At 43.4% G+C, this 18,402-nt stretch overlaps 1 protein-coding gene across 1 annotated transcript in view; it reads right to left on the reverse strand.

Moving 5' to 3' along the window:
• COLEC12 (collectin subfamily member 12) overlaps window positions 1-18,402 on the reverse strand; it is a 137,100-nt gene that overhangs the window by 116,056 nt on the left and 2,642 nt on the right. Inside the window, exon 2 of the mRNA XM_074987352.1 lies at window positions 1,070-1,120. Coding sequence (XP_074843453.1) covers window positions 1,070-1,120 — 51 coding nt within the window. The remainder of the gene's footprint in view (window positions 1-1,069; window positions 1,121-18,402) is intronic.

Below are 18,402 nucleotides of genomic sequence, written 5' to 3' on the forward strand. Positions count from 1 at the left end.
CTGGAATACTGCGCTATTTTGAGCACAGAGAAAAGCCGTGGAGCTGCTATTTCGGGATACACCTGTATCCCAAAATAGCAACCACAATCTAAAGGTAGTCTAGGAAACAGTCTCCATGACTACTAGCCCACATTCACAGTTGTATGCACCAGAGAACAGTGCCACCCAACAGTCATTCATAATAAGCAAGGATTAGATATCATTAGATTAGTTAAGAACACTTGATAGCATTGTTGTTTAAGGAGCAATTCGTGAAATACCAAGTTGTACTACATTAAGTCAAAAATAAATGATAAGGTGGTGATGAGAAATTGTTATAAGGGCTTGTTTTTAAACTTGGATGGAGTACACTCCCTATACCTGGCTTTATTTCTTCCTTGCTCTCATGGCATTTTTTAAAAAGAGAAATACGCGGGATGGGGGGACTTTCTGGCTGAATTGTCACCATGTCTCCCAAGCGCCCATAATAATTCTCATTGTCCTGCTCCCGAGAAGTAAGTTAGTCATTTACAGACCTAAGGAAACTATAATCGCCCAAGGAAAAAAGTCATGATGCATGACACTGTACCTTTTTCTCTTAGCTACCAGCAGAAATGCACTTCTACTGAAGTGAAAACTTTATATGAAATAGTTATATAAACATGCAAACAACAGAGCAGATACATAAATATACTCTTTCTTTGATGTTAAGAAACTCTGGACAGTTAGCTCATGATGGTTTCTGAAAGATATATTTACCAAAGATGCTTCTACCAGGTCTAAACCAAAACACTTGTTTCTGGTCCTAAACTGGATATTTCCTTTGCACATCTGCATCAGCCCTGCAATGAGCTCGTTCCCATACTTGATCTTACTGATGAAAGCAGCGGTGCTGGAATAATTTGTATAAGAGGGGTGCTGAGAGCCACTGAACCAAACTACTAAGCTTTTATGGGATGGAAACCACTTCAAGCAACGGGGTGCAACAACACCCCGTCACCAGTGACTACCAGTAAGGTTTTTTGGAACACAAGTTTGACTTCATGTGAATAATAAGAAAGAGCAAGGTGAGAGATTTGTCACTACTTACCAAACCTCTTGTAACCGAAGGACTGCACCTCCTCCTCTTCTGCAAAGTCGTCTACAGAAAGACAGATGCACAGATTTAGTACTGATTAGATATGAATGCAAAGAAGTTCCAGAGTATAAGATGGCACATTACCAAACAAAGTACTGAAAGGGATAATTGGTTTTATCAATAATACTGCTCACTGGTGTTTGAAAGTATCACAAACTTCTCTTGCTCCACCATTAATCTTCTGCTAGAGTCTTTGGCTACTGTGCGATACTTGGATTCCTTATTCTCTCTGCATGGGGTGACACTGACCTGTTCTCCCAGCAGCCTCACACTAATGAACAGTCTTGCAATTGGAAATGGATGCTCATTAGCATAATCCCAGGGCTAATTAGCATAGCCACGCATGATCTCCCTGCCAGCAGAGGCTGCCTCTGCTGGCTACAAGTCCCTCTATCACCAGCTCCTTATGCCTGAAAAAAATTCAGGGTTCAGGTTAGGGTTTGGGTCGGGGGAACTCTTGGGGGAAAAATAACCAGATACTTAGAAGGGACAGACTAAAAGCCTCTGTCTTCTCCAGAAGATAAAACTTAAGATAACCATTACAATGATAAACAATTTAAATTGACAGTTTGGACAGGGCTGAAATGGCAGTTGAGTGAGGGGAGTGGGGAGGACTCACAGTTTCAGATGTATTACGCTGGGAATGATTAAAGTATCTTCTTTTTGTTGTTGTGGTTAAAAAAGTCTTTTGCAAAGACACACGAATCAACTCCAAAAAGACCCATGAGTGAGGAATGCTCAAATTGATGTTTGTCTGTTGGAACTCAATGTCAAAAAGATCTACTTTATGTGGAAAATTGTTATTGTGCCTCTTTTATGAAATGTGGAGCAGAGCAGAGCCTAGATAGCACCTTAATCATGGGACATAAAAAGGATGCCAAAATGCGACGAGATCCAAGAATTCATGGAAGTAAGAAAGCTAAACAAACAAATCAAGCCATGCGGAATAGAGAGTAGAATTTAAATTTATTTCTTTGAAGTTGCAGGAAACTCATTACAAGAATTTTGGAGACAGAACTTATTGGACAAAATTACTGAGCACAGTTCTATAGGTGACTGTAATCTCCCTCCCTCAAGGGACTGTAGGGAAGCATGGCCTAGTGGCCAGACTAATGGTCGTAGGGAAGCCCAGGCCTTCAGGCTCCAACCCAGAATACTTTGAATCTGTTAGTGATCTTGCAGCCAAAGCTGCTGAAGGTTCTCCTGCCTGGGCCACTTTCTGTTTTGCCCTTGCTGTCAAGCCAGCTCAGTCCAAGACTACTGGCTGCTGGAGTAACCCACACCAAGAAAGTAAAAACGATCACCAATGTCCAGGATCCATAGGCAAAGTAAAATGAAATACTTCCCTCCCTCTCTGTTTCTGGGGTGGGTCCTCCCTTCCTTCAGGGAGAGTTCTTTGGGGCAATTATCTTGGAGATTTTAGCCTTCACTCTGATCTGCGCTGCTAGAGCTGTAAATTGCAGATCTGTTGTCTTGCCAGTCTGACATCAAAGGAGGTGTTTCCCTGTTTTGTAACTTCTCCACCAGATGGAGCATTTGCTGCAAGGTGTTTGGGATGGGGCTGGCTAGCCCCTAAATCGTTCCATAACCTCTTGTTGCCTAGTGAGCAGTTTATACACATTACCACATCACGAATAGGATAAGCTTGAAGACAGGTAGGAAATGGCAGGTTGAGACATTAAGAGAAGATACATAACTGCCCTCTTCACCTGGAAACAACTCTGTCTTCTTGCCTTTCAGATCCGTTTAGCTCATACCTGATAATCTGCTTTGTGGTTGTATTTTTCCCATTGCAGTTCTAGTTTAAAGGCAAAAGTTCTCCAAGAACTGTGCAGGACTCCAAGATCTCTTTCCTCAGTGGTAACAGTTGATCTCCACTCCATCATTTTCTAGCTAATTTAATCACGTCATTAATATTTAATAGGCCTAATTGGGCCCTCACTGATAGTTGTGCACAGACCACTAATTGAAAATCTGCAGACAAGCCCATTTAATGACACATAAGAAACAGAACCTCTCTTTCCTTTTCTTCTCTGTCTGGGCTCCTCAGTGCCAAAAGGAATTTAAAATAGTAAAGAACATATATTTTGTCATTAATGTACACTGAATTGTGTCTGAATGTATAAAAATAATAGGCATGTTGAACAAAAAGATGTAATTTATAATGTTATTTTTCTGAGGAAAACTTAACTTTAGTACAGTATGTCTACGTTTACACTGCATTCTGCTATCGGAAGTGGAATGCAAATGAGTGAAATTGAAAATGCAGATGAAGTGCTGATTTACATATCTTGCATCTTATTTACATATTCTTGCACAATTGTGCTTCCAGAAGAGACTTTTCTGGAAGCAAAAACAGCCGGATAGTCAGGGTTCCTTCAAAAACAAACTTTGTTTTCAAAAGAACCCTTCTTCCTATTTTGTTTCAGTGTAGAAGTAACCTAAAGGTATAATTAAAGTGGCGAAGCATCCAAGAAGTTTATGGGAAATATGTGGTTGACTAGCTATTCTTGTACGTTTAAAGTCACACCTCCTTCCCCGAAACATTAGATAGACTGTATAAGTCATTTCATTACTTGTGTGTTGCCCAATAGTATTGCCAGCGATTTATTTAGGTTTCTTCGGACCATTTGTCTTTTTTATTTGTGCAACACAGTGCCCTGTGATTTGCTGAAGACAAATGATTTGCTGCTTTTCTTTGCTTGAAGGCAAAATGACTTTATAATGCTCAGAATAAATCTCTTAATTATGGTGACTGTACATGTTGTTTTGAAGGTAAACATAGAATACAAATAATCAGTTGTAGTTGTATATGTAACAGTATACTTCAATTATGTTAGAGAGGCATTTGAATTAGAGTCCCTCCCCTTCGGGAGTGGTGGGATGAGCATTTAGCCAGTGATATGAACCTGAACTCAGGCTTTATTCAAAGTTACAACATTAAAATGGAAGTTTGAGAAACAAACTGAAAAACATAAATCCAGAGTTAAGACTAACTCCTTCCCCTGCACCTCAATCCAGTGGTTCTGAAACTTCATTGCACCACAACCCCCTTCTGACAACAAAGATCACTACGGGGCAGCAGGCCTGTAACCTGAGCCTGTTCAAGCCCTGCCGTACCAGGTTGTGTGGCCAAAGCCTGGGGACTGCAGCCCCAGGCAGGGGGCCTGTCACTGAAAGTCAACCACCCAGCACTGAAGCCCTCCAGCTTTGGCATCAGCTGCTGGCCCCAGCATGTGCAAGCCAGTCCTGGTGATCCCATTAAAATGGGGTCTTGACACACTTTGGCTTTCTGAGCCTCAGTTTGAGAACCCTTAACCCATTCTGACCAGTAGTGTACCAGGTTTGTTCAGCTCTCTTAAATATAGAAAACTGACTCCCAGTATTGCCAAATTTGGAGATTTTATGAGCCCAGAAAAAATGGGTGCTTTTCTCAGAACCTCTGTGCTGGGAGTCATGTGACTACAGGAGACACAGTTTTCACTGAAAAATAGTTTGTAGCCCTCACGGTTGCAGAGGGAAATATGTAAATGTGACTTCAATGAAGTTTAGAAGCTCCAAACAAAACCAGAAAGCTAAAGAAAAGAACCCAAAAGTGTAGCCTTTGTTTAAATCTCACTATTTTAAAGTCAGGCTCAGGAACTCTGAAGAGGCTGCTCACGATTTCTGAGTGTACAGGGTTGGCCCTACTACAGTTCTGTTCATTTGCGTCTGTGTGATCCCATTGATTTCAGGAGGGCTATGCGAGTTCAATAGATCAACATCTGGCAGAGTGAAAGCCTTAGCTTGAAGATTAGGTTGTTGTTCAATTTAGATCGTCTTTCATTTGTGTAGAGTTCTTTAGAGCAATATTTAATTATAACTTTTAAAATGAAATAAGTTTTTTTTCCTCTGCAACAAACACAAAGGGCATATTTCTCTTTAAATAATAAAACTGAACTTGCTATTGTGCCTACCTGAATGTCACAATGTCCCTCCTCCCATCCAGTTTGAAGAGGAGCTAACTTTCTACCAGGGCAGGAGAGGGCAGCCATAATTCAACTTGGGATCTACCACTTAGGGGGATGGGACTCAGGACACTTGAATCTCGGAAGTACTAAAACAACTTTGCTCAAACAACCTATGGCATAGGAGTACCTTTATAGAATAGAATCTTAGAATCCTGGGGCTGGAAGGTACTTCAGGAGGTCATCAAGTCCAGCCCTTTGCCTAAGGCAAGGTCAGTCCTAACTAAATCATCCCATTGCTAAGCTAGGACCTAAAAACCTCTCGGGATGGAGATTACACCACCTGTCTCGGTAATGCATTCCAGTGTTCACCACTCTTCTGGTGAAATAGTTTTTCCTAATGTCCAACTTAGACCTCCCCCACTGTAACTTGAGAAAATTGCTCCTTGTTGTGCCATCCATCACTACTGAGAACAGCCTCTACCCGTTCTCTTTAGAGACTCCCCTTCAGGAAGTCGAAGGTTGCTATCAAATAGTCCCTCATGCTTCTCTTCTGCAAACTAAATAAGCCCAAATCCCTGAGCCTCTCCTCATAGGTCATGTACTCCAGCACCCTTATCATTCTTGTTGCCCTCCACTGGACCTCTCCAATTAATCCACATCCTTTCTATACTATGTGGCCCAGAACTAGACACAATACTCCAGATGTGGCCTCACCAGTGCTGAAGAGAGGGGAATAACAACTTTTCTAGATCTGTTGGTAATGTTCCTCCTAATGCGCCCCAATATTCCATTAGCCTTCTTGACTACAAGGGCACACTGTGGACTCATATCTAGCCTCTCATCTACTGTAGTCCCCAGGTCCTTTTCTGATGCACTGCTACTCAGCCAGTTGGCCCCCAACCTGTAACAATGCTTGGTATTTTTCCATCCTAAATGCAGGACCCTGTACCAGTCTTTGTTGAACCTCACTGGATTTAGTTTGGCCCAATCTTCCAATTTATCTAGGTCGTGCTGAACCCTATTCCTACCTTCCAACATATTTACCTGTCCCCCTAGCTTAGAGTGACTTGCAAATCTGCTGAGGGTGCAATCCATTCCCTCATCCACGTCATTAATAAAGAAGTTGAACAATACTGGCCCAAGAACCAATCCTTGGGGCATTCCACTGGAAACTGAATGCCAACCAGACATCAAGCCGTTGATTACTACCCATAAGCATCCAGTCAACTTTCTATCCACCGTACAATCCATTTATCCAATCCATACTTCCTTAACGTACGGGCAAGAATATTGTGGAGACTATATCAAAAGCTTTGCTCAAATCAAGGTATATCACTTCCATTGACTTCCCCATGTCTATACAGACAGTTACCTCATGATAGAAGCTAACCAGATTGGCCAGGAATGACTTGTCCTGGGTGAATCCATGTTGAATCCATGTTGCCTATTCCTGATCACTCTTCCAAGTGTTTCAAAATGGATTCCTTGAGGATCCTGTCCATGATTTTTCCAGGGACTGACCAGTCTATAGTTCCCTAGATTGTTCTTCTTTCCTTCTTTAGAGACGGGCACTACATTTGCCTTTTTTTCAATCATCCAGGACCTCTCCCTGATCTCCATGAGTTTTCAAAGATAATGACCAAAGGCTCTGCAATGACATTTGCCAATTCCCTCTGTATCCTTGGATGCATTAAATCTGGACCCATAGATTTGTGTATATCTAGCTTTTCTAAATAGCTCTTAACCCATTCTTTTCCCACTGAGGGCTGCCCACCTCCTGCTCATACTGCATGGCCTCGCGCCATAATTTGGGAGCTGACCTTGTCCGTGAAAACTGAAGCAAAAAAAAACGTTGAGTAGTTTAGCTTTTCCCACATCTTCTGTCACAAGAAATCATCCATCAAGGGCCCCACAACCTCCCTGATCACCCTCTTATTGCTAACATGCCTTTACAAACCTTTCTTACCTGAGCTTGGCTAGATTCTTTAAAAAGCACAAAAATGCTTCAGAAAGAACCATTTAGATTGTGATATCTAATACCCTAAATGAGAGGTGGGGAACTTCTGATGCACTGGCCCCCAGATCATTTGTTTACTTGAGCAGCCACAAGTGCAGCTGCCCGCAGATCCCATTGGTTGTGGGAAGTGGAGTGGGCCAGACCACCACTTCCCACTGCTCCCATTGGCCATTAATGGTGAATGGTAGCCACTGAGAGTTGTGGGGCTGTGTGCCTGCAGATGTTCAGGTAAACCAACTGTCTGATGGCCCACCAGCAGCTAACCCAGCCCCTCCCCATGGAAATCCCATCCACCTTCCTCATCAGAACTTTAGAACAATTGGAAAAATAGGCTAACATTCAAGGTTTTCCATTCAGCCCAGTGCATGCTGGGACAGGACTGCAGTAGTTTAGTCAACAATGCTACGCTGACATGATCAATACAGGTTACAGTCCTGAATTTCACTGCTTAGCATCAATGCCATAACTCAAAATAACTAACACAATTTGTGCAATGCAAATGGGGTAAAGTATTTCAAGTTAACTTATTTCAAACTGAGTGCCATCCAAATGGCTAAAGGCTCTGCAGTGACATTTCCCCCCTCCTCTCATCTTTTAAAAGTGACACACGTGACCCTGATCCACTTTTTTGAAAGCACAGTCCAGCCTTTCAAAAGAGAGTGTCAGCACTGGTCAGGGTGCTCTTTTGAAAGAGTGGGCCAGGAAATGCTGCGGATGGGTTTGCACGGCTGACAAGCCCTTCCAGGGACTGCAGCCAGCTGCTCCCTTAAAGGACCCCTCCCAATACCCTCTCTCTGCACACACTGAGGGCCGCCAGGCTGTCAGCAGCACAGCAGACCCCATATAGGGACTGTACCCATAGCAGTCACCAACATGGATCCCCTTCAGCTCCCCAATCGGGAGCTGGCCCAGGGCATGGTCTGACTGCTGGCCATGCTGTTCGTGGCTGTCCTCCAGCAGCAGCAGAGGCCCAGACTCATAGGTGACATCCTGGAGGCTGCCTTTCGAAACTGTGCTGTTATGTAGGCGTAGCCACTGAGCCTATTTCAAAACAGAGGTATTGGATGCACTATGGCTTATTTCGAAATAGGCTCTATTCCCAAATTTTCTGGTGGGAGAAGAAGGGTACTTTTGAAATCGGGGCTCCCTTTTGAAGCAACCTTGGCTACACAGCTATTTTTAGTTCAAAATCAGCACTTTCAATAGTCTGGGTGGCTGCCCTTCTACAATGAGGTGCTGAATATTCACATTGCACCCTATTTGCATTGTTGAACAGCAGTAATTTACATGCCCCTTCCAAATGGGACAGGTATTGTAGCCACGGCTTTAGAGAGATATTTTCCCACCAGTGATATAGGTACACCATTGCATTTCTGTACCAACACCTCACTTAGAGCTCAGTCCTGACCCACTGAGGACAATGGTTTTCTATCTGAGATGTAACTAGGATCAGAACCTTATTGGGAAATCAACATACAGCACAAGCTCAGATTCAAAAGCTTTGAAACTCTTAGGCAGCAACTGTATCTGACCAGGTTCTGATGGTAAATTTTGATAACACTTGATATATAAATTGTCATTGTCACATCTTTCATAAATACAGTTAGAATTAAGTAAGTTATAGAACAATGCTCACAGGGAGAAGAAAATAATAAGGCAGTTCAATAGAGGTTTAACACAATTAACAGAGGGAGTTCATTTAACCTAAAACAAATTGGACTCTGGTTTGATTAATTTGCTAGAGGCAAAATAAAAATCTGGTGAGCAGAACTCTGCAGTTTCTGCTTCCTTTTTTTTAGAATCTTCCACATGTTAATCATGGGCCACTTGTGACTCAGCTTGACCTCAAGTAAGAAAAGATTTGCACTGGAGCCATAGAGGATGCCAAACACACCGTATTCATATAAACCATAACTGCTTCACTTCTCTCTCTCTTCACTGGCAATGCATCAGATCTGTGGGTTCTTTGGACCCAGACTGATTTAGGGGAATTGTTACAATTTTACTACTGTGTTTTATGGATGTCATTCTTGGCAGCCAGAATGTGTTATGGAAAGCAGCTCAGGAGCATGTCCAGTTAACACATCTCAAAAGCAAACAGCTCAGCGATTTAAATTTTTTAACTAATGAAATTAATGAAAAAATATTGAGGACCCGAAATACTTCTGAACCAAATTCTACCTCTGAAGACTTTGAGAACAGTTGTACACACACTAATAAGGGTAGACGCTGACCTTTGGCTTAAGATGTTTAAGTTAAAGAGCAGAATTTTTTTTTCCTCACACAAGATTTCAAAAACAAATAAAGATGCAATTAATGAATAATGAAGAGATCAGGACTGAAACTTGGCCACACCTATGATGAATGGTCATCTGTCTACCTAAATTCATGCCAGATTACAGATGTTGCTGAACAAGAGAGTGCCGGACTAGAGAAGTTCAACCTGTAACAACATCCACTGTGTTTCCTTTAAAATAAGTCTTTCTATGTCTCTTTACAAAAATCTTTACTGGCCCTGGCATTGTCTTATGGAAACTGTATATAACATTGTGCTTCACCATTAGCAAGAATGGATATTTTTATTTTGAAGGAAACTACACTGATAACGCAGCATTAGGACATCCACTGTTTATCCACAGAACAAAGATGGTACGTGCAATGACAAGGCAACAGTTCCATCATACCCAGTCAGGAAGTACCAATTCTAGTGGCAAAAAGTTCAGTTTCTGTACATATTGCCTCTGAGACGTTTCTGTTAAAGGTGCAAACTTTCATGACTGTATACTTTTTGTAACACTGATATCTATGCACAAAGAGAACAGACTCAATCAATTCATTTATCACAGGTTGCCGAATAGTCATCAGATATGTACATAGTTGTGGTAACTAAGTGGATCACCCAAGGAAAAAAAATAGCAGGTACTTAGCACCCACTCGCAGACAGCTCTTCTCCTCCCACCTGTCCCTCCCCTACCCCTCCACCGGCTGCTATCAGCTGTTTTACAGCATGCAAGAGGTTCTAGGAGCTAGGGGGAATAGTGGAGATGGTGCATGCTCCAGGGAGGGGGCAGGAACAGGCAGAGAATGGCCGGGACTTAGGGAAGGGATGGGGTGGCTTGGAGCAGGTGCAGGAAGAGGCGGGACTGAGTTTGGGGAAGGAGTCAGGTAGGGGCAGGGAAGAGGTTTAGCACATGCCAGGCCTGGAGTGGAGTGGGAGGTTGGGCACTCCCCCAGCCCTGGAGGATGCTGGTGCCTATGCTTAAAGATCCTTGTAGTGGCAGTTAAGCACTTAAATACCTTTGAGGATGTGGGCTCCAGTCCTCAAAACACTGACCTAGAGATGATACTGAGCCAGGAGGAGCAGAGACAAACAGCTGCAGCAGGGACTTTAAGTTGCTGGTGGTGTTAACAGTGTTCAGCTGATTTTCACAGCTCTGTGTTCTCTTCACTGTGCACTGACTGGCTGGTCTCTCCAGTTTCATTCCCTCCTCCACTGTCTTCACTTCATTGTCATGTCATCTGCCCTTCCACACTACCTCCTTTCAAACCCCCATTGCTTTTCCTTTCTTTAGCTAACCCCCTCCAACAAAAGCTCCCACCCAAGATTAATAATTCAACACCAACAAATTCATGACCTTAAAATGCCATTTTCACACAAATTATTCACTCTGCTTGTGTCTTGTTGTCTTATGGAATGGGAGGTTGAGCACTCCCCCAGGCCTGGAGGAAGCCATTGCCTATGCTCAAAGATCCTTGTAGTGGGAGTTAGGCACTTAAATACCTTTGACTGACATGCCCTTTTAGCCTTTAAGGTCTTTGGGGGCACAGATCATCTCTTCTCTTATGTCTGTACAGAGTCTAGCACAAACAGGCTCTGATCTCACTAAAGCCTTAGCACCTTGAGTATACACATAATTAATAATGATGAATAGGTGAGGCTAAAAAGCTCATTCCCAGTTCCCCAAGATTCCATCCCTTTTTCCCCATTCATGTTGTTTTCCAAGAAAGCAAAATCCCACTACAAGTTTTACTTCAGAGAACCATCCCATTAAAACAGAGGCCATTAGTTTGACTTTTGTATAATGATGACTGTACAATACTTCTCTTAACAAAGCAGCCTCTTTGCCTACTTGTGCAGAGACCAGAGCCTGCTGTACCGTGCAAGATCAAAGTCTGAAACTAACAATTAGAATCTAAGGCCTGAATTTTCAGTCAATTCCTATTTCAGAATAATATTCTGGGAACAGATCCCCAAAACCTATTCATGAACTGAAAACTATCTCTTTTCTACAAGCAGTTTATAGGACACATTTAACAATCTTAAAGCGTGGACTATATTTTCCTGAATAATATATTATTATACTACCTCAATAATTTATCCATTTAGATTCCCTGTATAACCCAAAATAATTTTAGAAGGTAGCAGGTTAACCCCAAAGAGAATCCATGTTATGTTTAGTCCATGCTTTATAGTGCCACATTCAACATATCAAGCAGATCAGATTCAGTTGTAATATGTGGTAGACAACTTTCAAAAACTGGCTGTACTAGTGATGTCTGTTTCTTCAAGGGAGAACTGTGGAGCATCTCCCATGTGGACTGGACACATGAATTTAGGGGGTTTTTGCTCATCTTCCAGACATCTTTGATTTCAATTATTTTAACTTTCCTCCTCAGGCTTAGACCTCCATGCATGATGCATTGGCCTGCTAAGCCCAGGGTTTTGAGTTCAGTCCTTGAGGGGGCAATTTAGGGATCTGGGGCAAATAGATTTAAAAAAAAAGAGGTGGTGCTTGGTCCTGCCAAGAGGGCAGGGGACTGCACTCAATGACCTCCCATGGTCCCTTCCAGCTCTATGACATGTGTATCTCCATATCTTATTATTTTGTTGCAAGTTTCCCTTCTTGTCTTATACCTTCTATAAGCAGTGATTTTTTTTATCATCCTGATTTTGTTCTTCCAGTGCAGATTAAACAAATGGAGCTAAAGAACGAAACAATGAGCCAGATTTTGTTCTCAGTTATACCAGAGTCAGCCTGGACTCCTGTGTGAAAAAAAAAAAAGGACAAATCCCATTCCCTCTACGCTGCACACAGTTCAAAGTCACAAATCTATTTGCCAAGGGAAAATAGCATACTGAGATCCACCGTGCACATTTCTAATTAATTCTGAAAACCCTTTGTGATAATTAATTTCCATGCTAATTAGTTATATTTAACACCATTTATATATACTAATTTTCCTATCTGCATTATGCCAATATTTAGGTTCTTCCTCTTTTTTCCATCTCATGATACGGTGCCCTCTTGTATGCTGTGGTATCAGAATATTCGCCAAGCTCATGTGTACAAGGTCCCCTCCCCCTCACACTCTCTTCCTTTCAGAAATTTCCAAAAGCTTTCTATTCTACAAGCCCATTCCAATGATGGTCACAAAACCCTGACAGACCTTTAAGTTTGTTGTTGTGGAGCATACATATACTGTCCCTGTTCATGCTTTTAGGCTACATCCTGTTACCTGTGCAGAATAGACAACTGATGGTAGATGCACATGCAACTGCATACAGGTAGACTTGAACCTGATCTCTCTGGAACTTGGTACAGGCACTTCTACAGCTTGAGCTGAAGACCAGCTGGCTCACAGCTTAGGCTGTAGAGGATGCTTATTCTATCTCTGTGATGTGGTCTAGGTACCACTACATGGGTCTGTTAACCACACATGGGTGTGTGGGTTACACATGCACTACACACAAATACTAATCCATGTAAGAGTCTAGGATTGTCACTCCAAAGCCCATTGAATCTGCGTGAAATCATGAAAACAAACAATGCTTTTTTTGTGCTGGAATTTACCAGGACTGAGTACTGGCACCCAGACAGGCCCAGCCACGAGATTGGCTGGGGGTGGGAGGCGAGGAGCCAACTGACTACCAGCTTCTCTCTGTCTCTTTTTTTTTCTTTACAAAAAAGGCACTGGAAACAGCTCCTAGCATGGTTGAGAACTCTTTGTTGTTCAGAATATCAGCAGGATGAGGCATCACTAGGATTTGAGATCTGTTAGTGTCCAATTTTCAAGTCATTTTGACTACAGGTCAAGAGTCCTAGATGACTGCGATTGAAGTGAAAGTGAGAAGTCCTGTGGCATCTTATAGACTAACAGATTTGTTGGAGCATAAGCTTTCGTGGGCAAAGACCTACTTTGTCAAATGCATCTTTGCCCATGAAAGCTTGTGCTCCAAAAAATTTGTTAGTCTATAAGGTGCCACAGGACTTGGTTTTTTTGCGGATACAGACTAACAGGAGTACCCCTCTGATACTTGTGATTGAAGTAAGTCAACCAATCACCACTACTGCATGCAAATTATCTGTAAAGTAACAATTTCATTGGTTATATAAAGGCAACCTAAAGATGGAACATTACTAAGCCAACTGTCATGATTCCTCCATTGGGATCTTTCCACTACTAGTACTTTAACAGCTAATATAAGCTTTTTGGGTCACTTCATTCTAATCTTACAATTTCAGTGGCTGGTAACGTTCCACATTTTTTATCTACTGTTGTCTGTGCCCAAGAAAGATATGGTTGCAGAAATACCATTGATCTATTTCTGAATACAAAGAAAAATGAAAGGGATGCCCTTATGTTTTGAATATTTTGCTTCTATCTCCAGATTGCTTAGGGACAGAAAACTGAAATTTGGAAGGGCAACAGTGATAACATATCTTTAACAATCAAAGAATTCTCTTATATCTTTATGCAAACATTGGGTGCATTTTGTATGCCCACATGAAAACTTGTGGTGAATGTTTTAATTTAAACAGAGAAAAAGGGTTGCTCACTTAGGCTGCATCTACACTATGAGATAAAATCAAGTGTAATAATATCAATTTTGTAACTCTGAAATTTATGAATTTGATTTTGACTAGCCTCACCTGCCCACTTGCTCCTCACAAAGTCGACTTACTGCTGCCACACTCAACTGGCAAACATCGACTGTTGCAGTAGTGCATTGTGAAAACCTATCCCCCAGTTCCCTCATTCCCGTAGTATTCTGGGTATGCTCGCTGGTCTTTGACATCATCTTCCCACATTGCATTGTCCTCATTCTCCTCCTGTGACAAGCAAACATCCATTTTTCCCGTCGGAAGGAAGGAAAAGTAGGGCACCCACAGAGATGGCAAAAAAGTTAACAGAAATGTCTTTCTTCTGTAGCTGAATTCTCAACTGGCCATCAACTGAGTTTGTCCCTCTCACTGCTGTGATTGCGTCTGATCCCTGAAAACAATACAGGGTCCCTGAAAAGCTCAAAGAAGGAAATGATAGGAAAGTTTTTGAAAAAAGACAGCTGCTAAGGGGAGGGCCTTTGGCTTTTGTGGTGCATTATAAGGCCTCTGTGCACAGGCTGTGCTCTCCACTGGCCTTTCACAGTCTGTCCCCTCTCCTGTGATTGCATCCCGTCCCTGGAAATAACACAGGGGCAGAGCATATTCTCAAAGTTAGAAGAAAGAGGATAGAAAAGTCTAGAAAAAAAATCTTTGCCTTTCCTCTTCATTACATAGACATTGCCAACACAGGGGATGGCAGTGAAATCTCATACACTGAACTTATAAAGGAAACAGGAACCTCAACTGGCCCTCCACCCTGCATTCTTAGGGGTGAAAGCACGAAGACAGATAGGAAACGTTAGGAAAAAGATTTTATAACAAAAATATCAAAGCAGTGGGTATCTGCAATGGATAGCAATGCCCCAAAAATATTTTTAGCAGGGGAGCTGTGCTCTGCAGCTGCAGAGCCAGTTGAAATGTTCAAGTAGTTGAAGCAGTCACCCCGACTATCTTAGCCACAGGGGGGACTTCCCCCCAGCAGCAGCAAGCCCCCCTGGTCCCTTGCTAGGGGTCTGGGTGGGTTTCAGTGGGGGGGCAGTTGATTTAGTCCCCCTGAATAACTTGGTCACCAGGGAAGACTTCCTCCTGATGGCAGCAAGCCACCGAATATCTTAGCTACTGGGGGAGACCGCCCTCTGGCAGCTGAAAGCCCCCACATATCTTAGCCGCCAGGGGAGATTTTCCCCTGGTGGCAGAAAGGACCTGAAAATATTTGGTGGGGGCAGTTGAAAGTACCTTGACTATCTGAGCCACTATCTTAGACTTCCCCTCGGTGTCTGCAAGCCACCAAAATTCTTTCCTGACCTTGGACTCTTTACCATGCACAAGCTAGGACATGGTGCTGCCTGGCAGCATGGTCAGCACTGAATGGGAGGCATGTCCTGTTATTGGTTTGGGGGCCACCCACGTGATGTGGCTGAGCACGGGAAAGACCCCGACTGCATGGCACCTGTGGGGGAGGGAAGTGGGTTCATGCACAAATGTAAACCGCTGAGAAGTTTCTCAGCCTCCTGTGCAAGCACAACTCCCACAACAGTCTTGTTGCCATGTGGAGTGGTGGGGCTGTGGCTAACACCAGGTAGTGCGGAAAAAAATAGCAAGTGTAGAGAGAGAACCATAAACTCGGTGCTGAGACTATTTGTAATGGGTAGATGCAATCACGGCGCTAACAGCAAAAAAGACAAGACATTTCTCAGGCTCTCATGCAAACATGAGTCTACAGCCACAGGCTTCCTGCTCCCACTTTGAAATTCACAGTGTTCCTGTTACCTAATTCCGACGCACCTGGAGAGCAGTGGCCAGAGCAGAGCAGTGAGGGGCACTGTGGGTTACATATGGGACACCTCTGGGGGCTAATAAATTTGCTTTTAAAACGTGGCGCGTCCACACTGGCGTTTAATTTAACTTCTGAATTCGAGCTTGGCACTACACCCGTCGGGTACCGATGATATTGTAATATCAATATTAGTGCTCCCTAAATCGAGCTAATGGTATTTACAGTAAAGATGGTTACGTGGTAATATCTAGCTAATTGCCTTACATTTAAATATATATCATAGTGTAGCCTTGTCTACACTGGTAATTGAGCAACAAAACTTTTGTCACTTACAGGTGCTTAACCCTCTTCTACCACGACAAAGGTTTCGACACAGCAAGTGGCAGTGTAAACACCCTTCTGTCAACAGAAGCAGGTGGCAGTATTTTGCTGGCAAAACTGCCAACAAACAGCATTTACACCATCCAACTTGGCAAGCCAACAATGTTGCTAAAAGCTGTGTAGAGTTGACACAGCCTAAATATGTCATGGCTCTGTTTAGGATTGCAACAGGAGTGACTGTAACTGAAGGAGTAATAGCTCATTCACAGTTCAAGAAAATGCATCCCGAGTAAAGCGAAGAGTGTGCTTGTTGAAAACTTTATGCACAAAATTTCCTCTAAAGCAAGTCAATGCACCCAAATGAAGAAGGAACACTTCACTGGGTTCATCCCAGATGTAGCTATTCAGTTTACTGGAATTACATCAGGGATTAATCTAGCCATATGTTACACTCAATGTGCAGTTTTTAATACAGTAGACCCTCGAGTTACATGGGGGTTGCAAGCGGGGGTTGCATTCCTCGTAACCCTCATGATACTCAAATTTTGTGCAAGTTGGGGGAGATGGGAACCAGGCGGCCACCTGGTTCCCAGCTCTCCTGAGCTGCGTCTACACATGCACGCTACTTTGAAGTAGCGGCACCAACTTCAACGTTAGGCGGCGAGACGTCGAAGTCGCTAACCTCATGAGGAGATAGGAATAGCGCCCTACTTCGACGTTCAACGTCGAAGTAGGGACCGTGTAGACGATCCGCATCCCGCAACGTCGAAATTGCTGGGTCCTCCATGGCGGCCATCAGCTGGGGGGTTGAGAGATGCTCTCTCTCCAGCCCCTGCGGGGCTCTGTGGTCACCGTGGGCAGCAGCCCTTAGCCCAGGGCTTCTGGCTGCTTCTGCGGCAGCTGGGGATCTATGCTGCAGGCACAGGGTCTGCAACCAGTTGTCAGCTCTGTGTATCTTGTGTTGTTTAGTGCAACTGTGTCTGGGAGGGGCCCTTTAAGGGAGCGGCTTGCTGTTGAGTCCGCCCTGTGACCCTGTCTGCAGCTGTGCCTGGCATCCCTATTTCGATGTGTGCTACTTTGACGTGTAGACGTTCCCTCGCTGCGGCTATTTCGATGTTGGGCTGAGCAACGTCGAAGTTGAACATGGACGTTGCCAGCCCTGGAGGACGTGTAGACGTTATTCATCGAAATAGACTATTTCGATGTTGGCTGCACGTGTAGACATAGCCCTGGGCTTGCAGGAGCCAGGAAACTGACCAGCCCACCAGGGCTGATCAGTTTCCTGGCTCTCACATTGGTGGGACCTGGTGGCTGCCTGGTTCCTGTCTTCCTACTGCTTGTGGGACCTAAGAACCAGGCTGCTGCTTGGTTCCCATCTCCCTGCTGCTTGTGGGACCTGGGAAACTGACTGCCCCACCAATGCAGGAAGCCTGGCTCCCCACTCCCTGCCACTCTGGAAGCCAGGTGCTGCTTCTCTCTGGCTTCCCCCAGAGGCGGTGACTGTCTGCCCACTTGGCTCCCCCCAGATGCAGGAGCCTGGTAGGCAGACAGCTGCAGAATGGCTCTGAATTGTGTTTAACTCACATTAATGAGAATTAAACGCATCTCGAAGTTGTGCATTTCGAGTGTTTACGGTACAGTAAACTCTGTCTTAACCAGAATTCTATCATTCGGAACTCTCAGATAACCAGCGTTTTAACCATAAGTAAATTTTAGTTACTTTTTCTGTAAGTACTGTCTAGTGAAAATATATACAGATAAACACTGCAAATACAGTATAAGTTTACAGAGTACAGTACTACCGTTGTTGGGAAATAAAGCACCCTGCATATATTTGTTTGTTTCTTAATACCTAATCTTGTTTTTTCTTTCGTGTTATGCATTGCTAGGTACACCTCCCTATTATTCAGAATATTTGAATATCTGGCAACCTCCCCATCCTAGGGGTAGATATGATGAAAGAGTTTACTGTATAGGAATATGCTTTGCATGGGGAAGGTCATCAGGTCACTCAGTTTTCTCAAATAATATATCAGACGTTCCTCACCCCTGCCACAAAGATCTTTGATACACATATAGTATCCCATAATCCTGTGTAGCTCAAATAAGCGGAGTTCAAGTAAGTTAGGGCATGTCTATAATTACTGGAAGATCGACATCCTGGCAGTCAATCTTCCAGGGTTTGATTTAGTACAGCTAGTAGGGTCATCGACTGCCATTGACCCTGGTGCTCCTCACACTTGTGAGAAGTACGGGAAGTCAAAGGGAGAGATTCTTCTTTAACTTCCCACTGCAGGGATGGTGGCAAAAATTGATTTAAGGTACATCAGCTCCAA

Source organism: Carettochelys insculpta, chromosome 2 (genome assembly GCF_033958435.1).
Source record: "Carettochelys insculpta isolate YL-2023 chromosome 2, ASM3395843v1, whole genome shotgun sequence".
NCBI classification, from domain to species: Eukaryota; Metazoa; Chordata; order Testudines; family Carettochelyidae; genus Carettochelys; species Carettochelys insculpta.